A 27885-nucleotide genomic window follows, 5' to 3' on the forward strand; every position below is an offset into this window, starting at 1 on the left:
CGATTTCCAGGTGCGTCCAATAAGTTTTGCGAATTTTTTTAGAGGTATACTTCTAGAGGTCTCAGCCCTGTAACTTGTTTTTGTAAAGTTCACTATGTCTATACCGGATACACTTTTAGCTAGGTTAGCGTCAAGCAGATTGTTGTTGTGATGTAAGGAGTGTTCTCCTGAAGGTGGATTAGCATTGTTGTCACAGCATAGAACTAAATACATATATATGTATCTCTTTAAACGAATTTCGCAAAATTAATTGGACGCATCTCGTACATATGTTATGCATGGTATAAGTTATATCTAGTCGACTGCATATACTATTTTCTATGTATATATATTTCTTAGTTAATATCCAATAAATCTCAAACTAATTGAACCGATCAGGTCCACAATTCTTTCAGGCCCTCACATGTAAAATAACCTCAAAGAAAGTGTACAAAGTTTATACCAAAACAATGACCTCAACAAAAAGTTGATTTTAAAAAGTTTTATGGAATATGTAAAAAATATTCAGGATCACAAAATCCACAATTAATTACAAATTGAAATAATAATTTTACTAATTACTAATAAGTTGGATGTTTATCATCTGAAATTAGACTTGTCTAAATGTTTTCAAATTTCATGATCCTTAATACCACCATTGCCTTCCGTAGTAGTTATTCTGATAGTGATAATGATAATGTGTGTGATTATGATTATATTGTTCATAATGAGTCCAATAATTAGGTTGATAACCTGGAGAATATGCTTGTCTATCCATATCTTCAAGATAATTATTGTTTAATGTCTGAATAGCCTTATGTTGGGTATGTGTGCTCTCAATGTGCTTCTTCAAGTTGGAATTATGATAAAACGTCATTCCACATTTATCACACATCACATTCTTGGTTTTAAGATGAACCTTATGAATATGTTGGCTTAGGTTAGAATATTTTCCTTTACAATGTGGACACTCCGCCTGGAAAATATTATAGTTAGTTTCTCTCAAAACAATATACTTAAAGAGACTGTTCACGTAAATTCAAGTGAACCTTCTTTATTGGCCCGATTAATGCAGAAAAGACAAGGAAGGAAATTAAGAGAATTTGTCTCTTATTCAAATAGAAATCAACTATGTCTCTCTCATTATCAGATAAAGGTTTAAAGGGTACTATAGTGAATAGTGTGGTAACTCTTGAGGGTCACTTTGAAACTTCCGTCTTTAAAAATATTTTTAGAAAATTGAAACATAAATTTAGAAAAAAATTTTTTTTATACCTTTGCCCCTTCATGTACTATTCTTACATGTTGTCTGAGATCACTGTACTTCTTCCCACATACGGTACATGGAGATCTATGCTTGTCATGTACATTACTGATATGACGCTCCAGGTCAGTTTTTAAATAACAACTGTAACCACAGTCACCACACTTAAAGTTCTTCACCTAAATATTTTAAAATGAAAAGGTAAGTGTTTGAATATTATAATATATAATTTTATAAAGCATTTATTTCATGAATTGTATAATGTATTGTAATACAAATATAAATACTATTTTTTACAATTCTAATCAGTTTTTCTCTTTAAACCTTCTCAAGCCCGCTTGCATTACTTACTCTCATGCACCCCCCCCCCCCCCCCTCCACCCTCTACCTCAAAACTATCCCTGTAACGTCAATGTAATATTCATATTCTTCAAAGTTAAGTTTGTGTTAAAAATGGTTTATATGTTTAAGAGTAAATTGTAAAATGTTTTAGTGCAAATTGCAAATGTGTGGAAGAATGTCGTTTTCCATTTTATTTAATTGTTTCTGATGCATGAGCTCGATATCTTGAAATATTTGACGAATATGAGTTTATTTTACACCAGGTTTAAACTACAGGAATACAATCATAGTAAACTTCAATCATCCTGAAGAATAGAGGAGAATACAGAGAATACAGAGAATACAGAGAATACAGAGTAAACAGAGAATATAGAGGATACAGAAGATACAGAGGATACAGAAGATACAGAGGATACAGAAGATACAGAGGATACAGAAGATACAGAGGATACAGAGGATACAGAGGATACTGAGGATACAGAGAATACAGAGGGTACAGAAGATACAGAGGATACAGACGATACAGAGGATACAGAGGATACATCGATTACAGATGATACAGAGAATACAGAGGGTACAGATGATACAGAGGGTACAGTCAATACAGAGAATACAGAGGATACAGAGGATACAGAGGATACAGAGAATACGAGAATACAGAGAGTACAGAGGATACAGACAATACAGACAATACAGAGAATACAGAGGATAAAGAGAATACAGAGGATACAGAGGATACAGAGAATACAGAGGATACAGAGGATACAGAGGATACAGAGTATACAGAGAATACAGAGGATACAGAGGATACAGAGAATACAGAGGACACAGAGTATACAGAGAATATAGAGAATACAGGGGATACAGAGGATACAGAGAATACAGAGAATACAGAAGATACAGAGGATACCAAGGATACAGAGAATACAGAGGATACCGAGGGTACAGAGGATACCGAGGATACAGAGGATACAGAGGATACAGAGGATACAGACAATACAAAGAATAAAGAGGATACAGAGGATACAGAGGATACAGAGAATACAGAGAATACAGAGAATAAAGAGGATACAGACAATACAGATAATACAGAGAATACAGAGGATACAGAGAATACAGAGGATACAGATGATACAGAGGGTACAGTCAATACAGAGAATACAGAGGATACAGAGGATACAGAGAATACAGAGGATGCAGAGGATACAGAGAATACAGAGGATACAGAGGATATAGAGGATACAGAGAATGCAGAGGATACATAGAATACAGAGAATACAGAGAATACAGAGAATACAGAGGATACAAAAAATACAGAGAATACAGAGGATACAGAGGATACAGAGGATACAGAGGATACAGAGGATACAGAGGATACAGAGAATACAAAGGATACAGAGGATACATAGGATACAGAGGATACATAGAATACAGAGAATACAGAGAATACAGAGAATACAGAGGATACAGAAAATACAGATAATACAAAGGATCACAAGCGATACAGAGGATACACAGGATACAGGATACAGGATACCGGATACAGGATACAGGATACAGTATACAGGATACAGGATACAGGATACTGGATACAGGATACAGGATACAGGATACAGGATACAGGATACAGGATACAGGATACAGGATACAGGATACGGGATACGGGATACAGGATACAGGATAAAGAATACAGGATACACAGAGGGTACAGAGGGTACAGAGGATACAGAGGATACAGAGGATACAGAGGATACAGAGGATACAGAGGATACAGCGGATACAGAGGATACAGGAAATATATATGATCCAGGGATTAAATTTATTATGTTTCCCTTTCATTACAAATTATTCATAAAGAAAAGAAATCATTGAGGATTCATTTATCAGGAGAAAAAGACTCACAAACATGGACTCTCTCACAAATATTTGCAAAGATCGTATTTAAGCATTTTTAACTATTTTGATTCGATCAAAAAATATAATTTAAAAGAAATCGGATAGATCATAAAATTAATTCAGTCAATATTTTTGATAATTCTAACATTCTTACAGAAAAAATGTTTTAAAGTTATTTAATAGAAAACGTAATTTTCTTAGATTTTTATCCTTGTGTGACATCATTGTATAATTGTGAATCATTTTTGCACCTCTTTCTACAGTATTCAGAATACAGAATACATTTGTGCACCTCTTTATACAGTATTCAGAATACAGAATACATTTGTGCACCTCTTTATACAGTATTCAGAATACAGAATACGTTGAAAAAAGCAGCAAAATAATTGTCATCCTCTCCCCTTCTTTAAATTTCGGATCTTTTAGATACCTTCACAAGGGTATATTTCCAAGTGGCGATTTCAAAATTGGGTAATTTCCCCACGGCGCGCGCGCTTGGCCCAATTGCAGCCTGCGGCGCTTGGCCTTATTGCAGCCTGCGGCGCCTCAGAAGGCCTAACCTAATCTGCATGGACAGTTGCCGCTTGGGAAATTGCACATTTGGGAAGTTGCCACTTGAAAAGTTGATGTCGCTTGGGAAGTCGCCCTTGGGAAAATGCCAAACACCATTTTGTAAACCTTTAAAATGTTTCCTGACAATGTTTTTAGCATTTAAAAACAAAACGAACAACCGTTCCACTACTTCCACTACCACCTGGACCGATTTGCCTTAAATTTTGATTTGGGTACTCGGGAGGACCATAGGAATGTTTTTAGCTAGATTTTTTGAAATTCTAAGGTGAGTGGATCGACTTTTATCGGCAAAAATAGTTTTAAATCATAAATAACGACAATGCACGGGTGGAACTAACTATGACTCCCTGTGCAACGCTGGGTTCCCAAGCAAATCTTTATATATAAAGTTGTGATCTCTGTTTGTCTGTCTGTTTGTTTGTCCGATCATAACTCAAAAACCCCTGTACCGATTTGCCTCTAAATTCGAATGATTTAGCTTGGTTTTAAGCTAAAGTTTTCATTCTCATTTTAATTCTTTAATTCTTCCTTTATCATGAAACAAATCCCATTAAATTATAAAGTTTGATATTTGAAATAAACAAATTTGATTTGAATTATAATATATTAAGTTTAGAATTGTACAGCTAGCTCTCTACAGAATAAATCAAAATATATTTCGGAAAGTGCATTATGCAAGCTTAGAATATAATTCTACGCTCCCCTTCAGACTTTGCTAAACTACAATTATATAGATACTTTCATAGATAGACAAATAGATAGATATAGAATAAATCGACGGGTAGGTAAAGAGATAGAAAGATAGATAAATAGATAGATAGATAGACAGATATTTATATAAATAAATATTTTTAAAAAATCGATGGATAGATAGATAGATAGATTGATAAATAGACGAATAGATAAATATAGAATAAATCGACAAATAGATAGATAGATAGATAGATAAATAGAGAAATAGATAGATATAGAATAAATCGACAAATTGATAGATAAATATAGAATAAATCAAGAAATAGATAGATAAATAGATATTACAGGGGCATAGTCAGAAATTTGTCAAGGAGGGGGACTTAAAACTTTTTTTTATTCCTGGGGGGCTCAGCAACCGTTGGGGTCTAAAAACCCCCTGAAATCCATAAATTTCACTGGTCCAGGGGGGGCTGATATATAAATATAGAATAAATCGACAAATAGATAGACAGACAGATAGATAGATAAATCGAAGGATAGATCAACAGAAATGTCAGAGATAGAAAATAGTTTAAGTTTTAGTAAATTAATGTAAGAAAGTAAATGGGGGAAATGTCGATTTAGAGACAAAAGAAATTAAAAAAGTAGAAAAAGCAAAAAAAGAAAGAAAAATGAAATTTCAATGGAAGCCAAAATTAAAAGATTTGCGAAAAAAGATTCGAATATGAGATATGAAAGATGAAAAGAGATTCGAATATGAGATATGAAAGATGAAAAGAGATTCGAATATGAGATATGAAAGATGAAAAGAGATAAAGATGATTAAAGACCAAGATGTTGCAGGAAGGAATAATCAATCAGCTAATTATTAAACCTTGGTTACAACTCATTAAACTTCAAGTAATCCCACTTAGTAATATTATGCTTTCAAACCTCAGAATAACTGACAAACTGTTTAACAATCCAATGATTACATGAAACCAGCTAGAAGCAAAAATCTGACAGGGTAAAAAGAAAAAGCAGAGTAAATTTAATTGAAGACATTTTTGTACTTGTCCTAAATGGTCTACCAAGGTTATGTGGAGGGACCCCCATTTAAAGAATTTGCACTACCGACTCACAATGGTACCCTTTACACATTATCTGAGCAAATATTATTCCGTTATTGAACTATTGATTATTTTCAAATACAGTTCTTTATAAATATATTATAGATATAAATTATAAATATAAAATATGTCCCTTCAGATATAGGAAAACAGTAGTTTGTTTTTTTGAAAGTTTAATGTCTTGAAAACGTACCTTTGTGAATTGGTTCTCTAACTCGTTAAAATGAATTGGATCAGTTTAAATAACTTGGACAATCTCTTTTAGGTCGAATGCATTTCCACCAAGTTGAATTAGAGTAGAAAGTATATGAAGGTTGATGCAAACATGATTATATGTAATTCCTGCAGCCTAGTGTGAATTCCGTGTAATTCACAAATAAAGTAAAAAAACTGGACTTTTATATAAAAAAAACCATTTTCAAATGTTGCTGACTTATAAGTTGGCAAAGATTATCTCAACTATTAAAAACCTAAATATTTAGCTTCTAACCATCTAAGTAATCAGCTAGCTATCAACTATAAAAAACTAACTATTTAGCTTCTAACCAACTATCCAACTAACCAACTACCTATGAACTATAAAAAACTATTTATCTTATAACCAATTATCAAACTAACCAACTATAGTTAACAACTGCCATGAACAACTATAAAAAAAACTATTTAGCTTCAAACCAACTAACTAACTATCTACCTGCATATGTTGCTGATTTATATGATGCCGAAGGTTAGTAAATTCTCTAAAAAAAAGAAAATTTTAAAATCTATGATACAAAAGTTTGAAGTATATTTTACATTATAAATCTATGTAATTATTATTCTGAAAAGACCAGTGTTGAGCCCAACTATGTAGGAATGAGATAGAACTTGCTATTTTACTTTTTCATAAAATTAAATTTGCGAATATATTTGCAAGGTCTAAAACTCATATTATTCTGCTCGAATTTATAATTAGAAGAGTTCTAGCAGTTGCATCCTCTGAAAAAATTCTAGAAATAATTTACTCTTTTCTTAAATTTGAAAATCCTAAACTAAAGAAAATTCAAAGAAGATGCTACTTAGGTCAATTAACTGGAGTAAAGTAATGGGGACAGAAAACTAAATTATTTAGGTTTATAGAAATATTTGTTTTGCCAGCCAAAATTATATACTTGCAAAATTATGTCTCTGAATTATGATAAATTTTTATATAGTTCCTGTGTTAAATTAAATTTAGCTGATTTAAAGTTTTTTAAGAAAGTTTTTAAACTGCCAATATTAGGTTAGAAACGTCACTTTTACAATACAAACCCACACGAAATTTTCTCTTTCTAACTAACAAAACCGACCAACTTACCAACCAACCAACTAACCTATGACAATGGGGACATCTTGAGGCCTGTGGTTTAGGTTGCAAATGTCCCTGCGACTGAGAATCCAAAATCTCCTCCATTCTAAAAATTAATTTTTAAGGTTGGTTTCGTATCTACTCCTCCTTCTCTTTCTCCTCCTTCTCCTCCTTTTCCTCCTTCTTCTCCTCCTTTTCCTTCATTCATTTCTTCTTATCCTTTTTTCTTCCTTCTCCTCAGTCTCCTCCATTGTAATCTTTCTCCATCATTTGCATTCTTATCCTCCATTATCATTCTTCTCCTTCATCCTTCCCCCCCCTCTACATTCTCCTCCTACTCCTTTATTCTTTATCCCTTTTCCTCCATTCTCCTACGTCTCCTCCATTTTCATCCTTTTCCTCTATCATTATCTTTCTCTTACTTTCTTATCCTTCTCCTCCATTTTCATCCTTCTCCTCTATTCTCATCTATCTCTTCCTTTCTTTTCCTTCTCCTCCTTTCTTTTCCATCTCCTCCATTTTCATCCTTCTCCTCTATCCTTATCTTTCTCTTCCTTTCTTTTCCTTTTCCTCCTTTTATTTTCTTCTCCTCCGTTCTTTTTCTTCTCCTCCGTTCTTTTCCTTCTCCTTCATTCTCATCCTTCTCCTCTATCATCATTCTTCTCGTCCATGTTGCTTTCCCTTATTTTCTTGTTTTCTACTTTCTCCCCACTGTCTTTATTTGAATAAGGATGTATCTGGAAAAGTTCTATAAAAGAATATATGTTCATTCTCCTTGCTAGTTTAAGAAGTTTAAACATTTATAAAAACTTTTACATAGAAGAATGCATAGATTCAGTGCATTCTCCATTCTCCTCTCCTACATCAACTTTATTCTTAATTAAAATTTAAATTCATTCTAAATTATACTTCCCTACTTAACCCTAATTTTCTATTATTTTAACTTAATATTAGACAACTTTTGTTAGCGTGCTTGATTTGCGAGTAACCAAATTCAAGAGTATCAACGGTGAAGATAAGAAAAAATGTTACTGTTTAGTACAATCTGTAGATACATTTGATCTACAATCTAATTTGTTCTGATACACCCTGTATATTCATTGGATTTACACTTTTATGTATTTTGATACACCCTGTATATCTATCGAATGTGTTTTAATACACCGTAATGAATTTACGCTCTGCTATGTTTTCCTTCACCCTGTAAATTTATTGAATTTGCACCTTAATGTTTACTTTCTCTATATTTATTACGTTTTCTACTTGCTGGGAATAAAAAAGGTTTTCTTCTTCCCTATTAATTGATTTTGATTCAATCTGAGAAAAAACAAACATTTTTTTCCCCAGATATTTTTAATATTTAGACATTTATTTGCTTAAAAAGGCGTTGCCTGAGAACCACTTTAACTTTTATTTCTAATTAAAAGACCAGTGCATGCGAGCAAGGAAACGACGACCTTTCTTGGAAACCTCGTTAAATTGCATTTAACGGGCATATTAACGTCTAGCCTGCATCTTGCATTGCACGCCAAGGCATTGAGTTTGGATCCCAAAGATTTAATTAGAAAAATTTTAAGGGTCGTTAAATATTTTTCGGCGATAAAAGTATGTGTATAGAAAGTGGGTGGATTTAAAGCCCTAGTCTCCAAGAGGGGTGTACTCTGTCTGACAGTGTAGACAGTGTAGACAGTGTAGACAGTGCAGACAGTGTAGACAGTGTAGACAGTATAGACAGTGTAGAAAGTGTAGCCAGTGTATACAGATAGACAGTGTAGACTGTGCAGACAGTGTAGACAGTATAGACAGTGTAGACAATGTAGACAGTGTAGACAGTGTAGACAGTGTAGACAGTGTAGACAGTGCAGACAGTGTAGACAGTGTAGACAGTGTAGACAGTATAAACAGTGTAGACAGTGTAGACAGTGTAGAAAGTACAGACAGTTAGACAGTGTAGCCAGAGTAGCCAGTGTAGCCAGTGTAGAAAATGTAGACAATGTAGACAGTTTAGACAGTGTAGACAGTGTAGACAGTGTAGACAGTGTAGACAGTGTAGACAGTGTAGAAAGTAGACAGTATGGACAATGTAGACAGTGTAGATAGTGTAGACAGTGTAGACAGTGTAGATAGTGTAGACAGTATATACAGTGTAGACAGTACATACAGTGTAGACAGTATAGACAGTTAGACAGTGTAGACAGTATAGACAGTGTAGACAGTGTAGACAGTGTAGACAGTGTAGACAGTATACAGTGTAGATAGTGTAGACAGTGTAGACAGTGTAGACAGTGTAGACAGTGTAGACAGTGTAGACAGTGTAGATGTTGGGAGGGTGAAGTTCGATTGATTTTTAACCGATATAGGTCCTTAATCAACATATTTGGAAAGCCCTTGAAATGTGAATATATTTTTGAGAATTGAAAATATTTGTCTTTAAATTTTTTAATAAGAAAGAACATTTGAATCACACATGCTTTGCCAATCTAAATATATCATAACATAGATATACTGTATGATGAGTTATTTTTTTATGGTTACCTTTTTAATCCTATTTTCTTTGATGTGCAGGAATAAGAATTCCCCCTCGTAGGGTTTATGTTAGATGTGCAGGAATAAGAATCCCCCCTTGTAGAGTTTATGTTAGATGTGCAGGAATAAGAATCCTCCTTGTAGGGTTTATGTTTGATGTGCAGGAATAAGAATTCCCCCTTGTAGGGTTTATGTTAGATGTGCAGGAATAAGAATTCCTTCTTGTGGTTTATGATAGGTAGGCAGGAATAACAATTCCCTCTTGTAGGATTTATGATAGGTAGGCAGGAATAAGAATTCCCCCTTGTAGGGTTTATGTTAGATGTGCAGGAATAAGAATCCCCCTTGTAGGGTTTATGTTAGATGTGCAGGAATAAGAATACCCCTTGTAGGGTTTATGTTAGATGTGCAGGAATAAGTTTTCCCCTTGTAGAGTTTATGTTAGATGTGCAGGAATAAGAATCCCCCCTTGTAGGGTTTATGTTAGATGTGCAGGAATAAGAATCCCTCTTGTATGGTTTATGTTAGATGTGCAGGAATAAGAATCCCCCCTTGTAGGGTTTATGTTAGATGAGCAGGAATAAGAATCCCTCTTGTAGGGTTTATGATAGTTAGGCAGGAATAAGAATCCCTCTTGTAGGGTTTATGTTAGATGTGCAGGAATAAGAATTCCCTCTTGTAGGGTTTATGATAGGTAGGCAGGAATAAGAATTTCCCCTTGTAGGGTTTAGGATAGGTAGGCAGGAATAAGATTGTAAAAGTTTAAAGTTGAAAGAATCTGAGAATTCAACAGTATATCTCTATTTATAGTTTTAAATATAAATAAAAGTAATCGTTTAGATCAATTTTCAAAAATTGTTAACACACTCAGATTGGACCTAGAACCAATTAGATTATAAAATCTTTTTTCAAGCTACCAATGCATAAAATAGATTAAAAAGCACTTTTTGTTATAAATCAAATCTGAAAATATTTTTAATTAATCTAATCAAATACGAAGAATAATTTTTGCCTTTAATGAGCGAATAAAATTTAATTGAACTCTAATTGTGGGTATTATTTTTATTATAATAAATTGAAACTGAATTATTGAAATAAAAAAAAATTGAAAAAAAGAAAGTAGAGAAAAATAATAATAAACATGTTAAGACAAAATCAATGACAATATTAGCATTGAATCAGATTATTTTCAACTATTTACGCAAAAATATGATGTTTATTGATCAAGACTATTCCGACAACAAGGGTGAATATTTTTGTTGTTTAAGCTGTTATTATCCTCAACCAGTAAAAGAAGGTCGTCATTAAAATCCTGCGTTTATTGACTGAAAAATAGAATTTACCAAAACCCCAAGTTGGAAAACGTTATTGTCTCATTCTGCAACAGAAAAAAAAACTTTTTATCTGATGATCTGATTTATTGAATGATTAGGCAAAGATTTTAATAAAATGAATTTGCAGGGAAATGAACAAGAAAAAGGAAATTTCTTTTTTAATCGCTTTTTTTGCAAGCTTGCTTAAAGTAAGGAAGGAAGGAAGAAAGGAAGAAGGTGGAAAGAACATTAGAACTCTATCAGATGAAAGTAAGGTACGGAAGTAAGGGAAAGAAAGGAAGGTTTGTAGAGAGAAGGTAGGGAAGGAAAAGTAAGAAAAGTTAGGGAAGGACAAGAGAAAGAATGTAGGGAAGGAATAGTAAGAGAAGGTAAGGAAGTAAAGTAAGGGAAGGTAGGGAAGGGTAGTAGAGTGAAAGTAGGGAAGTTATGGTAAGGGCTGGTAGGGAAATATTTGTAAAGGAAGGTTGGGAAGGGAAAGGAAGGAAAGGTTAGTAGAGGGAATGTAGGGAAATAATGGTAAGGGAAATTTGGGAAGTAATGGTAAAGGAAGGTAGGGAAGGAAAGGTAAGGAAGGTTAGAAGAGGGAAGGTAGGAAAGGAATAGTAAGGAAAGGTAGGGAAGGAATGGTAATGAAAGGTAGGGAAGGAATGGTAATACAAGGTAGGGAAGGAATGGTAAGGAGAGGTAGGGAAGGAATGGTAATGAAAGGTAGGGAAGGAATGGTAAGGGAAGGTAGGGAAGGAATGGTAAGGAAAGGTAGGGAAGGAATGGTAAGGAAAGGTAGGGAAGGAATGGTAAGGAATGGTAAGGCAAGGTAGGAAAGGAATGGTAAAGAAAGGTAGGGATGGAATGGTAAGGAAAGGTAGGGAAGGAATGGTAAGGAAAGGTAGGGAATGAATATTAAGGAAAGGTAGGAAAGGAATATAAAGGAAAGGTAGGGAAGGTTAGTAGAGGAAAGGAAGGGAAGATTAGTAGAGGGAAGGTAGGGAAGATTAGTAGAGGAAAGGTAGGGAAGGTTAGTAGAGGGAAGGTAGGGAAGGTTAGTAGAGGGAAGGTGGTGAACAGCCTGAACCACCCTATTGTATCTTCATGTTGTCAAGTAGATAGATCAAGTCATCATTCTAACCAACTCATCCTTTCCTATACAGCTATCTCCGGCTTTTTGCATGCATTAAGAAAGCTAATCCACAATGCAAAGTGTTTAAGTAGCTTTAATCACTTTGGACACAAAGTTTTGACCAGATATGTTAGAAAAAAAGAAATAGGGAGATTTACACATTTAAACTTTGAAGCAGATAATGAATTCCTGTACTTTTTCTATAAGACACCTTTCCAAGTTTTAAAAATTATTCAGATTGAATCAATGTTCTCTATAATTGAAAATAATATTTAGAGAATAAAATGTTTTTTTTTTAATTTGATCATTCTTTCTCTGAAAAAAAGAAATTGAGTTTTTGCCATAAATTTAAATTTTTTATCCCTATATCTTTGCAACCTATAATTTGTCAAGGTTAGACCATTTGATCTGACAGAATTTTTAGTTTTAAAAATCAAAGTTTTATATAGCACCGGGTTGCAAAGATAGAGGGATTAGAAAATTAGAGTTTGAGGCAAAAACTCTACACCTTTTGTGTTAAAAATATTTTTTTACATGGAAGCCTCAGCGTTAATATCAACCAAAAGATACAGTACCAAGTTCTATACATAGGCAAGATTTCGCATTAAAATAATGTAGTTTTAGTGTTTGCAGATTGTCTGAAATGTTTTATCTTGAAAATCATCATTTGTGTGTTGAACCCTGGCCATTTTCAACAAATTAGATATTAGCCCTCCCAGACATGATTAGTTCGGCCCATTATAAATTTTTCTTTTTTAAATTAGGGATGAAAGTTTTGTTAATCTTGATGAAATATAGTTTATGGTTTCACATTGTTTTCATGCATTCATGTTCTTCATGTTCCCAGTATAGTTTTCATGGTTTTTATGCTTCCTAAGAAAGTTTTCATGGTTTCAAACATAGTTTTCATTCCTAACAGAGAAATCATAGTTTCAAACAGAGTCTTCATGGTTTAAAAACAGAGTTCTCATGTTATCTATTTAACAGAGTTCTCATGTTATCTATTTAACAGAGTTCTCATGTTATCTATTTAACAGAGTTCTCATGTTATCTATTTAACAGAGTTCTCATGTTATCTATTTAACAGAGTTCTCATGTTATCTATTTAACAGAGTTCTCATGTTATCTATTTAACAGAGTTGTCATGGCTTCAAACATAGATTCCAATCTTCTTAACAGAGTTTTCAAGTTTTGAAACATTGTTCTATTACTCCTAACATAGTTGTCATGGTTTGAACAGAGTGTTCATGCTTCATTACTAAGTTTTCATGATTTCAAACATAGTGTTCATGCTCCTTACTAAGTTTTCATGGTTTCAAACATAGTGATCATGATTCCTAACTAAGTTTTCATGGTTTTAAAGATAGTGTTCATTATTTCCTACTTAGTTTTCATGGTTTCAAGCATAGTGTTCATTATTCCTAACCAAGTTTTAATGGTTTCAAACATAGTGTTCATGATTCCTAACTAAGTTTTCATGGTTTTAAAGATAGTGTTCATGATTCCTTACTTAGTTTTCATGGTTTCAAACAGAATTTTCATGTCTGTTTTTTCTCTATTTTGCTTTACAAACTGAAATCTTACCTCAGGAATTCTTCTCCAAGCCTCAATTTAGTACAGGTCCAATCCTGAAGATTTACAAATATTTTATATTTATTTTATAGAAAATACATCTCTATCTCATTAAGTATTAATTATGATTAGAATAAGTAGATTCAATTTTGAAAGATGATTAAAGGAATTAAGCTGTTTAATGGAATCTCCTAGCAAATTCAATTTCAAGTTTATAATGATAAATCGCAATTACAAAAATGACTCCAGAAAATGCTAATTAGTCTTTATGTCCGTACACCACTAATGGCTAATTAAGTAAACATTGAGTTTAGATTTGGATTATTTTAATCAGGGCATTACAAGAAACTAACTATAGCTATGTATTTCCGCGTTATATCACACCAAACTAACTATAGAGAAGCATGTTCGTGTTATAACACACGAAAATAACTATAAAGAAGCATGTTCGTGTTATAACACACGAAACTAACTATAGAGAAGCATGTTCGTGTTATAACACACGAAACTAACTATAGAGAAGCATGTTCTTGTTATAACACACGAAAATAACTATAAAGAAGCATGTTCGTGTTATAACACACGAAACTAACTATAGAGAAGCATGTTCGTGTTATAACTCACGAAACTAATATAGAGAAGCATGTTCCCGAAGGGTGCTGAGTCCTCCTCTGGAGAGAACAAAATTTAAGCCCTCCCCCACCATAGATAAATTTCTTAATACATTCCTGCCAGGTATTACTGTAGATCAGTTTGTTCTCTTGTGATTGTTGTCAGGTGTCTGGTTCAAATCAGAAGGTTTAAAAGAATAACACAAACTTAAAAATTATTAATGACAAAAAACAGCAGCACATTGAGTCTAGGAAGGCTTTGAAGTGTAAGCAGACTGGTGCCTTGGTTGGAAATTACAAATTCATTTTTGTAGCCCTGGATATGAATAGTTTAAAGCCGCCCAGCACTGGATTCTAAAGCTTCAGTTTTGATGTTGTAATTGGAAAAATCCTGTTTATGCTGCTTTGAAATAGGTAAATTACCGAAAGGTCGAAATGAACAATCACTTTAAATGCTGGTGTTTACTGTATGATTTGTTATATTATTGTGATACACTAATGTGTATCCCACATACATTGTCAAAGCATCAAGTATTTGATTGATAAGCTATGGAGAGGTTAACCAATGTGCATCAATGTGCAGTTTGATGCAGTTCGTTGCAATATATACTGCATTTACTTAAATGCATTTAACATATGTAAACAATACCTTTTGTTATCCTTGCTATTGGCCGATTTCATATTATAGTCTCAAAACCATCAGATAAATCGTCATTCGTCGTTTTGGTTCGAAAAGCGGTGAACGTGAAAGTAACGGTGAACTGTTGAGGCCTGGTCCGGTTGGTTGGATGGTTGTCGACCGACTGATAATTTACCGAGAAAGACCAAAAGTTTTAATATAAAACACCAAGTTTAACTCCTTTAACCAACCTATCCGCTTCAATTCTTCATATCCATTATATGTATCCGATTTAAAATGGTTAATAATAAATAATTGTCCCTGGTTTATATGTTTGTGTGGGGGAGGGTGGCGGGAAAACGTGTCAAAATGTCAGAATGTGAGGAATGTTTGAAATGATTTCCAAAATTGGAAACTGCTGAAACCGCTAGAAGAGCTCCGCCTCTAATGAATTCTTGGTTGGGCCGGGGGGACGGATACTAGGGTACACTTTAGGTACACTTAGATTATATACATACATATACATTATATATATACATAAGCATATACAGGAGATATATACATTCTTTTATGTAGGATGTACAATCAATCAAACAACATGTTTTTATCCAAATTTTGCATGAAAACGTAGATTTATCAAATGTCAAGGGCGTTGCCCTTGTCAAATGTGTGAAGAAAACAGTTAGATTAGTTCTTATTTCCTGTAAATTATAGGGTTTCATTACATTTATTTCAGTTTATCTATAGTTTTTATCAATGTTTTACTTACGATCCTTGTTTCTTGCAATATATTTAGATTATAATTGTTACATAAAGTGCAATTATTTAGCTTATTTAGATTTTAACTCATATTACTAACAAGCGTTTATAGTAAACAACACGTGGATAATTTAGTTGAATTTAGTTTGTATGGAATTTGGTTTTTTAAAGGTCCAATATTGATATTATAAAAAGGTATTAGTGTTTAATAATAATATAGATGTCTTAAACTAAATATTGAAAGAAAGAAAAAACTGAGAGGGAGTAAACAGGGTAAGACAGTCATACCATGAGTGTCTTCTATTTTCTAATGAAAGTTAGAAAAGTTTATTTTTATTATAATTATTGGTTTAAATTATTTCGTTATATGTTTAGGATTAGCCCTGTTGGAAAATAGTTATTCTAAATGGTGTTATCCATAGAAATTAAAGTAAGTTAAAGTTTTATAATTGTTTCCTACCCCCGCCATTATACAACAGCGTGAGGGGGTAATTAGAAACATTTGTGGTCTACAACAATATTCATGTGCTTTAACTTAAAGGGACTGTACACGTCATTCGTGTATAGAGTTACGTTGGTATCCTTTACATCTGATTAACCATTTGGCAGATAGTGTGGTCGTGCTATCTAGAAGTGTTTAATTCTTACACTTTATTTCGTTGTTTCTGCAGCATAAATCCGCAAGTCACGTTGACACACAGGTTGACGTCAAGTTTCAGCCAGAAAAGTAAGGTTATCTTATTCGTTTTAGTTAGAACAAGGCTTCTTGTTGAACAGATTCTGTTCTGAATCTAATACTACAGATGGAGGGTTGCACTGTAAAGTACATATATGAAACCCCTGATGGAGGGTTGCACTTGAAAGTACATATATGTTGTTGTTGACACTATCAATGAAATTATATAGTAACCTTCCATTAAAAGTGTGCCATCAACGATTCTCAACCTTCAAACCTTTAATTCAAGTATCAATAATACAGAATCTTATCAATTTTAACAAAATATTAAAATGAACATTTTACGTGTGCCAAGAAAATCTTTAAATACATAAATAGCTAATATTAAGTGTTTAGTGAAAAAAAAATTGTTTTATAAATATTAACGTAATCTAAAATATCACATTTTAGTCCTTTTTATAAGCTATTAATCCATGATATTTTGCTCCCAAGGAATTATGCAATAATTAATCTTCGTAACATAGGTTCAGCGTAGTTTAGATTTTTACGGAAATACGCCGGCTTGGAGTTTAGAGATTCTAAAATCTATAATGGTTTTAACACTGCCCTAGGCATCCGCAAACAAGATTAATAAAATTAAGTAAATAGCTAGATAGATAAATAGAAATACATTCAACGATTAGGTAGATACATAGATAAAAGATAAATTAATAGAAAGACAGTAAGAAAGAAAGAAAGGAAGAAATAAATAAAGAAATAAAGAAAGAAAGAAATAAAGAAATAAAGAAAGAAAGAAATAAAGAAATAAAGAAAAAAAGGAATAAAGAAACAAAGAAAGAAAGATAGAAACAAACAAATAAAGAAACAAATAAAGAAAGAAAAAACGAAAGAGGAAAGAAAGAAAGAAAGAAAGAAAGAAAGAAAAAGAAATAAAGAAAGAAAGAAAGAAAAAAAGAAAAAGTAGGAAAGGAAAGAAAGACAGAAAGAAAGAAAGACAGAAAGATAGAAGGAAAGAAAGAAAGAAAAAAAGAAAGAAAGAAAGAAAAAAATAAACAATGAAGGATAGGAAGAAAGAAAGAAAGAAAGAAAGAAAGAGAGAAAGAAAGAAAAAAGCAAAAAAATGGAAAGAAAAAAAGAAAGAAAGAAATTTTTTTTTAAAGTAAAAAAAGAAAGAAAAAAGAAAGAGAAAAATTATAAACGAAAAAAGAAAGGAAGAAAATAGCGAAAGAAAGGAACAAAAAATCAAAAAAAAAGGAAAAAAGACAGATAGAAAGAAAGATATACAAAGAAAAAAGACAGAAAGAAAAAACGAAAGAAGAAACGAAAGAAAAAAAAGAAAGAAAGAAAGAAAGAAAAGAAAGAAAGAAAGAAAGAGAGAAAGAAAGAAAGAAAGAAAGAAAGAAAGAAAAAAAGAAAGAAGGAAAGTAGAAAAGAAATAAAGAAAGAAAGAATAAAGAAAAAAAGAAAAAAAGACAGAAAGAAAAGAAGAAAGAAAGAAAAAAAGATTAAGAATAAAAAAAGAAAAAAAAAGAAAGAAAGAAAGAAAGAATTAAAGAAAGAAAGAAAAAAAGATCAAAAATAGGAAAGGAAAGAAAGACAGAAAGAAAGAAGGAACGAAAGAAAGAAAGAAAGAAAGAAAGAAAGAAAGAAAGAAAGAATAGAAAGAAAGAAAGAAAGAAAGAAAGAAAGAAAGAAAAAAAGAAAGAAAGAAAGAAAGAAAGATATTTAGAAAGAAAGAAAGAAAGAATAAACAAAAAAAGAAAAAGACAGTAAGAAAAGAAGAAAGAAAGAAAAAAAAGATTAAGATTAAAAAAAAGAAAAAAAGAAAGAAAGAAAGAAAGAAAGAATTAAAGTAAGAAAGAAAAAAAGATCAAAAATTGGAAAGGAAAGAAAGACAGAATAGAAGAAGGAAAGAAAAAAAGAAAGAAAGAAAGAAAGAAAGAAATAAAGAAAGAATAGAAAGAAAGAAAGAAAGAAAGAAAGAAAGAAAGAAAGAAAGAAAAAAAAAGATATTTAGAAAGAAAGAAAGAAAGAAAGAACGAAGAGAAAAAAAGAAAAAAAAAGAACGAAAGAAATAAAAAGAAAAAAGAAATAAAAAGAAAGAAAGTAAGTAAGAAAGAAAGAAAAAAGAAACAAACAAACAAACAAACAAAAAAGACACAAAGAAACAAAGAAAGATAGGACGATAAAAAGGAAAAAAAAGAAAAGAAAGAAAGAAAAAAAGGAATTATAAATAAAGGGAAAAAAATAAATGGCCAAACGAAAGAAACAAAAAATAAATAGAAGAAATCAAAGAAAACACGAAGGAGAGGAAGGAAAGAAAAAGAATCCGGTTATAATGAAGGGGGGAGGTGGTGTTGGATGAAAACCTGGTAGATAGATACATTGACTAGTTAAGATGAGTTTGCATAAACCCTATTTGCCAGGATTAGAGACAGTAAACATCTTGTAAACACCAAATCATACAGAGTGTCTCAAATGAACTAAAGTTTATCATATGGCTACATAATCTAAGCTTTAGGGTGGACAGTTTACAGCCGGGATACTTCATAATCCATGTTATATGTGACCACAAAATTCATGATAAAAGATTACCTCATTTTCCATGCAACAAGATGAACCCATAACTCATCATATACCAGAGGATGAATCCATAACTCATGCCACAAGATGAGTCCAAAGAGCTCATGCAACCAGATGAGCCCATAATTCATACCAGAAGATGAATCCATAACTCATGCCACAAGATGAATCCATAACTCATGCAACAAGATGAATCCATAACTCATGCCACAAGATGAATCCATAACTCATGCAACAAGATGAATCCATAACTCATGCCACAAGATAAATCCATACTCATGCAACAAGATGAATCCATAACTCATGCCACAAGATGAATCCATAACTCATGCAACAAGATGAATCCATAACTCATGCAACCAGATGAATCCATAACTCATGCAACAAGATGAATCCATAACTCATGCCACAAGATAAATCCATAACTCATGCAACAAGATGAATCCATAACTCATGCAACCAGATGAATCCATAACTCATGCAACAAGACGAATCCATAACTCATGCAACAAGATGAATCCATAACTCATGCCACAAGATGAATCCATAACTCATTACACACGATAACCAGAGAATCTAAGCCACTGCACAAAATGACCCAATGATTCCAAGCAAAAATGTTAACTCAGAATAAATGTCTTAAACTGCCAAAATTGGTTCGAAGTTTCGTCTCAAATAATTAATTTGCCTGATTTAACTTCTCTAGGGCAACCCTCAGTTTAATACTTTAAATAATCCATATTGAAACAATTAGATGTCAATTCATTTTTCTCCATAAAATTTGAACCTCCATTTGCAAATTAATTGCAACTGAATTTTTAAATTACAATTATAAGCACTAGTACAAATCTATATATTATGCAGGCTAAATTTTTATCTTTTAAAAACTTAAAAATTAAATAAAAGTGCTAAATATAATAATGAAATACGTCAGAATAATCGTGCAATAAAATACGCAAGCTAAATGAAATATGTTTTGGAAGATAAGATTTAAAGTATTATCAGTTAGCCATGGATTAGTTGGGTCCAGTATCTACTAGGTTACAGAAGCAAATATTAAACAAGTTGTTTAATTTTGACCAAACAGTGTTTTTCAAAATAAAAAGAAATACAACGAGGACTTTTAAACCAAGTGTTGAAAATGGTTCAAGAAACGTGGTACTCGGCAATTCACGGGGATTAAGATGAGGACACACTTTTAACCCAATTTTTTATCCATTTAAAGCTAATTTTCGTATTTTCTACTTTAACATTGGATTTTAGAAATTGTACAAAATGAAGAATGAAAAGTAAAAGAAAATATAAAGAAAATCGTTGAAAAAGAAGAGTGGGAAAATATTGAAACCTCCATCAGAATTTTTTAAACTAGAATTGAAAAGGGGATTATATTTCTGATGAAAATATTAGGAAGAATGATAAATGCTAATTGATAAATGATCAGAAGTCAGAACTATTGTATTGTGAATCTCGGGAAAAATCATTGATCTAATTCAGATCTACAGATTAGTTTGATTTCTCTTCGATATCCAGTGATATCTTTAATTGAGAGTTTTAGACATTAATCCTTAAATAAAAAGTGCCCACATAGGATATCAAGATCAAGCGTTCAAGTTTTACAATATTCACACAAAAGTTCCGATCTCTGAACCTTGAATAATTTCGAATATTCTAGTTGTTGATATATTTCTTTTTTATTTAAACAAAAGACAAAAGATGATGAAATGGCGTAAAGATGGCGGGGTGAAGAAGGTTGAGGAGAAGGAGGATAAATACTGGTTAAACCTAGAGACACCAGATCAGAGAAAATCCAGGTTCAATGTTCTCAATCAAGCAAAGAGTCATCTTTCCTCTGTCTGATATTCACTGTTCTTAGGATTGTCTTAATAACATTCACATTAACATTCTTCAAAACATTTAAGTAATTTGAAAATTTATTTTAAATGTATTAAAATGCAAAGTTCAGGAGTTCTTGTACACAAAAATGTTCGTATGATAGTATGATTTACATATTGTAACTTCTTGATGAGACATTCAAATTTTAATGTTCGAAATTTTTGCTCAGATCCCGTCACACCATAGTTTCAGTAGAAGTAAATATTTCCATTTACTGATAGCGCCGATTCAAGAATTCATATCTCTAATTGGATAATGAGATAGATAGAAAGATAGATGTTAACGCCATACTATTTCTATTGGTTCAGAATAGACAACAAACACATGACTGAACCCTGATTGGATCAGGCGCTTATGGACTGAAGTAAATTGTTCGCAAGATTGAAATCTTTTATGTTTTTGATCATAACTTCTCTTATTGAAGAGCTATATGACAAGAATAAAAATGTTTTGAATTTCTAAAATGTGACCGGCCTTCGTTATACTTTTGCGTAGAATCAAAACCAGAGGAGCTATGAGGTTACAAAATCTTACAAGTAATGTCACACAAAGGAATGAATCTTTGCCACAAACTCAAATATTTAAACCCCAATATCTTTAGAACCCAATCTTGTAAACCTTTGATATTTCAAACTCAGACTATTTGATTCAACAGAATTCATAGTTTGAAATATCTAAAATTTACAACATTTTGTTCCAAAGATATAGTGATAAGAAAATCAGAGTTTGTGGCACAGACTCAATTCCTTTGACCTTCTAGTTTGCACAAAGATGCTCTCCTAACAATCCATTAAAAATATGTTTTAATCTTCAGCTGACCCGAATAGAACAAAATAAAGAGAACAAGCGGAGTTGATATAATTAGTTTTCTAGAAAGATTTTAATCCACCAAAGTTTTGAAATATGTTTTAATCTTCAGCTGACCCGAATAGTACAAAATAAAGAGAACAAGCGGAGTTGATATGATTAATTTTCTAGAAAGATTTTAATCCACCAAAGTTTTGAAATATGTTTTAATCTTCAGCTGACCCGAATAGTACAAAATAAAGAGAACAAGCGGAGTTGATATAATTAATTTTCTAGAAAGATTTTAATCCACCAAAGTTTTGAAATTCAGATCAAAAGAACAAAGTCTGCAACAAATCGAAAGGTTGCAAATATCTATTTAAAAAGTTATGAATGTGTGAATAAATTGTTGCATTTGATGACTTATATCAGATAATTTGTCTTTACCAAGGAATATACCAGGAACTCCAATAACTTTACAAAGAAAGTGTACTGCAGATTCTTGAAGTGATGGGGAAATTTTTTTTTTTTAATTTTAATTTCAGGTTTTTGGATTTTTAAGGGTTAATGTTATCCCTAAAAGAAGATAAATGCAAAAACGATCCTATTAATACGATCTTTTGTTAATTAGTTATTCCCTTCGATTTACTTAAATCTTAAATAGTTTATAGAAAAGGTTTTCAGAATATACAGTTTCGAAATGTTTGAGCCCTTCCAAATTCCTAGTACATGTTTGGTCCAATTCCTAGTACATCTTTGGTCCAATTCCTAGTACATGTTTGGTCCAAATCCTAGTACATGTTTGGTCCAATTCCTAGAACATGTTTGGTCCAACTCCTAGTACATGTTTGGTCCAATTCCTAGTACATGTTTGGTCCTAGTACATGTTTGGTCCAATTCCTAGTACATCTTTGGTCCAATTCCTAGTACATCTTTGGTCCAATTCCTAGTACATGTTTGGTCCAATTTCTAGTATATGTTTGGTCAAATTCCTAGAACATGTTTGGTCCAACTCCTAGTACATGTTTGGTCCAATTCCTAGTACATGTTTGGTCCAAATTCTTAGTACATGCTTGGTCCAAATTCCTAGTACATGATTAATATAAATTCCTAGTACATGTTTGGTTTAAATTCCTAGTACAGGTTTTGTCCAAATTCTTAGTACATGTTTGGTCCAAATTCTTAGTACATGCTTGGTCCAAATTCCTAGTATATGTTTGGTCCAAAAAAATTTCGAAGTTCTAGAAAAACGAACGAAGTTCGCTGAGATAAAGACAACTCTGAAAGTTTGTCATTACATTTTGAGACAGTTTTGACTTTGAAGTGTCGCAACACCTTGGCTTTTGATTTTACCTCACCAACTTTTGTGAAGCCCTAGGCACATACATTTTAAAAATACCACGCTCTTGTGTCTAGCTTAAGTTTAAAATGAGTAATTGGCAAAATTCTGCTAGATTTTTGCTTTAGATCGTGCACATCTTGGTTTGCAGTGAGTTATTGACAAACAAAATAGTTCCTGGTATAGTCTATGGTCGTTAATATCTTTCATTTTATTGCATTTTATTTATTATTATTGCCCCCAGATCTGACCCTGTCACCTCTACCCACCACCTCCCTTCCTTTCAACAACTTAGAATTTATTTTCTACATTAATCTTCTAGCAAACTATTCCTTCAACCAATCCCTTCAACCAATCCCTTCAACCAATCCCTTCAAGCAATCCCTTCAACAAATCCCTTCAACCAATCCGTTCAACCAATCCCTTCAACCAATCCGTTCAACCAATCCCTTTAACCAATCCCTTCAACCAATCCCTTCAACCAATCCCTTCAACTAATCCCTTCAACCAATCCGTTCAACCAATCCCTTCAACAAATCCCTTAAACCAATCCGTTCAACCAATCCCTTCAACCAATCCCTTCAAAAAATCCCTTCAACTAATCCCTCCAACCAATCCATTCAACCAATCCGTTCAACCAATCTCTTCAACTAATCCCTTCAACCAATCCCTTCAACCAATCCCTTCAACCAATCCCTTCAATCAATCGCTTCAACCAATCCCTTCAACTAATCCCTTCAACAAATCCCTTCAACCAATCCGTTCAACCAATCCCTTCAACCAATCTCTTCAAATAATCCCTTCAACTAATCCTCCAACCAATCCCTGCAACCAATCCGTTCAACCAATCCCTTCAACTAATCCGTTCAACCAATCCGTTCAACTAATCCCTTTAACCAATCCCTTCAACCAATCTGTTTAGAGATCGAAACTTTTGTCAATCTTGAGATCTTCATGTATTGCAGATCTAAATTGCAGATCTATATTGCAGATCTATAAATGAATGTTATTCCTCTTCGATATCCCGTGATAATCGTACTCAGCAGGAGTAACCGAAATGAAGGGATTAATTTTTGATCCTCAAAATAAAGTGTCCACATTTAATTTCAAGATCAAGTGTTCAAGATTAGCGATACTCTTCACATAAGTAATTACTTCAGACTTCAAAGAATGTTTAACATTTTTGTATTTTGGTTGAATTTAATTCAAATCTGAAAACTTTTTCATTCTATTCCGATTTTCAAAAATATAGAAAAAAATGAAAATATGATTTTGAAATAGTGAGAACTAGAAACAATGGTAGTCACGTCAGCTTCTTTTTCTTTCTTTTAAAATGTCGCTTAGGATTTTGTAATATGTCCTCAACATTATTTTGAGATATCAGAAAACCATTTCTTTAGGAGAAATAACCACAACGTTCATTCCAGAGTTTTCTGGGTTTTTTTGTATTCGATTATTTGATTTTCCCGCAATTTAAATACCAAATTATCTATATTGCTGAAAAAAAATGTTTTATATGAAAATGAACATGAACATGATCATGATTAGTTATTGTTAAAGATATAAAGTGTACTATACAAGAACTGCAATATTATTGCCAAAATATTTAACAAACAAAAATATTATATTTTATTCTTAAAGTTTTTAATCTAATTTTTATAAATTTTAGAAAATACTTCATTAATGATCTTTCTTAGAATACGTTCCTTGTATATTGTACATCTCGCTATGCTCGTTTTCTCGCTTGGATTTTCTATCGTTCTTACAGGTATCATACTATCTATCTATCCTATCTATCTATCCTATCTATCTATTCTAGCTTTACTATTTGTCTATACTATCTATCTATTGTATCTATCTATTCTATCTATCTATCTTATCTAACTATCCTATCTATATATGCTATCTTATCTATATATCCTATCTATCTATCCTATCTATCTATCCTATCTATCTATCTATCCTATCTATCTATCTATCCTATCTATCTATCCTATCTATCTACTATCTCTCTATCCTATCTATCCTATCCATCTTATCCATCTTATCCATCTTATCCATCTTATCCATCTTATCCATCTTATCCATCTTATCCATATAACTAATCTATTGATATTATCTATTAATTCTACCCTACTTGAAGATATTAACTAATCTATTAATAGTAGTATGGATATAGTATGTTTCTGGGGAAATGCTCAAAAGTACGAATGTGGATTTGTTATACGAATTGTACTAAATAAGGGGGTAAGTACAAACTTAAAAAGATAATGTTTTAAAAAGTCGGACACTTTTCCCATTTTGGAAAAATCTGTGCTCCCCATTTTGGAAAAATCGGTTTAAAATTTTCGTTAAAAAATTGGGGAAAAGTAGCACCGTGGACGGAGTCAAGAATTCAGTAGAAAAAAAAGGTTGAATTTGTGGAAGAGAATAATGTTTTTTTGAAAGATAATATGGAAGATGTGCTAGGAGAGCAGAAGTTGACCGGAGCTATTGAGAGTTTGAAAAGCTGGCAAGTGTCCAATATTGAGTGTCTGTGAGGATACTAGGAGAACAGAAGAATGTCAGAGCTTGTGTTTCGTAAAAAATATAGTTTTTTTTGTTGTTGTTTGTTTTCATGTTTGTTTGTCAAGGAGTTAAGACCTGGAGAGGATCTGTTCCTTTCATATACTTGTCCAGGTGAGACATTTTTTTTCTTTAGCTTGCCAAGTTTAGAAAAAAGTGTGTGTCATTTGGCTTAACTTATTTGTCTGTTTATTTAAATTTAGTTGGAAATATCTCCACTAGAGGTCTAAATAAAAAGTCATAAAAATAGTTTTTTCAGCTTCTAGACAATATTTGTTGCTTACGTTTTGGTTTAAATGTGAAATTATTTTTTTTTCTAAAATAAAATATTTGAGGGTTAAACAGTCAAATAGTAGAGTCAAATGTTCAACAATAATTTTAAGTTAGAACATATTCTTGCTTTCATCCAGTTTTAAAAATCTTGTACAGAAATTTAAGGGTTTTAGGTTTCTGGCAAGTGTCTAACCCTTAGCGCCGGATAGGATACTAGGTATTAACAGAAGAATGTTAGAACTCGGTTTTGTTTGAATAATATTTTATTTTCAAATATTTGTTGTTTTTTAAAAATTGTGATCATAAAGGTTTATGTTAGTATTTTCAGATTCAGATTTATCAGATTTAGATTCAGATTGGAAGAAACAGATTTAGATCTAGCAGAGACAGATTCAGATTTAGCACATATAGATTCAGATTTTGCAGATACAGATTTAGCTTTAGGAGGTACAAATACAGATTTCTTAGTTCTAAATTTAGATTAGCAGAAACAGATTAAAATCTATTTAATACAGATTTAGACGTTCCCGATTCAAATTTAGGAACTACAGAATCAGATTTTGGAGATACAGACTCAGATTTGCAGATACAGAGTTAGATAATATAGATTCAGAGTTTGCAGATACAGAGTAGATAAAGATTAAGATTCAGCAGATTTAGATTCAGATTAGCAGACATGGATTTAGATTTAGCAACAAAAAATGTTAAAAGCCCCCCCCCCCCTCTGTTGAGACCTAGAAAAAAGTACAAGTTTAGATATATTTGGTTTAAGACTAATATTCAAATTTAAAGAAATAATTATTTATAATCATCCCTCATTTATTCTACAAATGATAAGTAGAATAGAACAAACTTAAGAATAAATTAAAAAATATACATTTCCAAAATATTTCACAACTGATTAAAAAATATTTTCTCGAATTTATTTTTATATAAATAGTTTTCACGGGTCTGGAGTTTAAACTTTGGTCCACATGAGAATACAAATACACGTTTCAGGATTGAAAACTTGAAATATATTTCTTTAATTGTAAAACTAGAATTCATACTGCTGCTTCTTCACCTACATTTGATAGATTTTTTAATAATATACAATAGGCAAAGTTTGACAAAAAGCAAATGTTCAAAATAAACATGTTTATATATTATGTATGTAAAATGATGAATGTGCGAAAAAAATATTTAGTATTAATCTTCTCAAAAGAAAAACTTCCGTAGGTTTTCAGAAGAATTCCAAGGTTTCCTCTTAGTACTCAGGATAATTCCAGGGTTTCCTCTCAGTATTCAGGAGAATTTCAGGCTTTCCTCATAGTATTCAGGAGAATTCTAGGGTTTCCACTCAGAATTCAGGAGTATTTCAGGGTTCCCTCTCAATATTTAAGAGAATTCCAGGGTTTCCTTTAAGTATTCAGGAGAATTCCAGGGGTGTCCTATTAGTATTTAGGATAATTCCAGGGTTTCCTCTTAGTATTCAGGATAATCCAGGGTTACCTCTCAGTATTTAAGAGAATTCCAGGGTATCCTTTAGTATTTAGGAGAATTTCAGGTTTTTTCAGAATTCAGAAGAATTCCAAAAGTTTCCTCTTAGTATTCAGGAGAACTCCAGGATTTCTACTAAGAATTCAGAAGAATTCAAGGGTTTCCTCTTAGTATTTAGAATAATTCCATGGTTACCTCTCAGTATTTATGAGAATTCCAGGGTTTTCTTTTAGTATTCAGGAGAGTTTCAGGGTTTCTTTTTAGTATTCTGGAGAATTCCAGGGTTTCCTCTTAGTATTCAGAATAATTCCAGGGTTACCTCTCAGTATTTATGAGAATTCCCAGGTTTCCTCTCAGTATTCAGGAGAATTCCAGGGTTTCCTTTTAGTATTCATGAGAACTCCAAGGTTTCTACAAAGAATTTCCAAGAATTCTAGGGTTTCCTCTTAGTATTTAGAATAATTCCAGGGTTACCTCTCAGTATTTATGAGAATTCCAGGGTTTCCTTCTAGTATTCAGGAGAATTTCAGGGTTTCATTTTAGAGTTCAGGAGAATTCCAGGGTTTACTC

At 32.3% G+C, this 27885-nt stretch overlaps 1 protein-coding gene and 1 long non-coding RNA gene across 2 annotated transcripts; one reads left to right on the forward strand and one right to left on the reverse strand.

The window, feature by feature from the left end:
• Positions 1-550: 550 nt before the first annotated feature.
• Positions 551-15230, reverse strand: LOC111700028 (zinc finger protein 782). Its single transcript, XM_023470841.1, has 6 exons — positions 14993-15230; positions 13745-13788; positions 7209-7289; positions 6551-6596; positions 1255-1422; positions 551-955 (listed from the first exon to the last, which is right to left on the reverse strand). The coding sequence occupies exons 3-6, from the start codon at positions 7286-7288 to the stop codon at positions 626-628; spliced, it is 624 nt and encodes a 207-aa protein (XP_023326609.1). The 5' UTR covers position 7289; positions 13745-13788; positions 14993-15230; the 3' UTR covers positions 551-625.
• Positions 15231-15837: 607 nt separating this feature from the next.
• On the forward strand, positions 15838-24770 carry LOC111700031 (uncharacterized). Its single transcript, XR_002764883.1, has 4 exons — positions 15838-15916; positions 16097-16151; positions 20687-20791; positions 24696-24770. It is a non-coding gene; the product is annotated as an uncharacterized LOC111700031 (long non-coding RNA).
• The last annotated feature ends 3115 nt before the right edge of the window (positions 24771-27885 follow it).

Source organism: Eurytemora carolleeae, unplaced genomic scaffold, assembly GCF_000591075.1.
Source record: "Eurytemora carolleeae unplaced genomic scaffold, Eaff_2.0 scaffold388, whole genome shotgun sequence".
In the NCBI taxonomy this organism is placed as follows: domain Eukaryota; kingdom Metazoa; phylum Arthropoda; class Copepoda; order Calanoida; family Temoridae; genus Eurytemora; species Eurytemora carolleeae.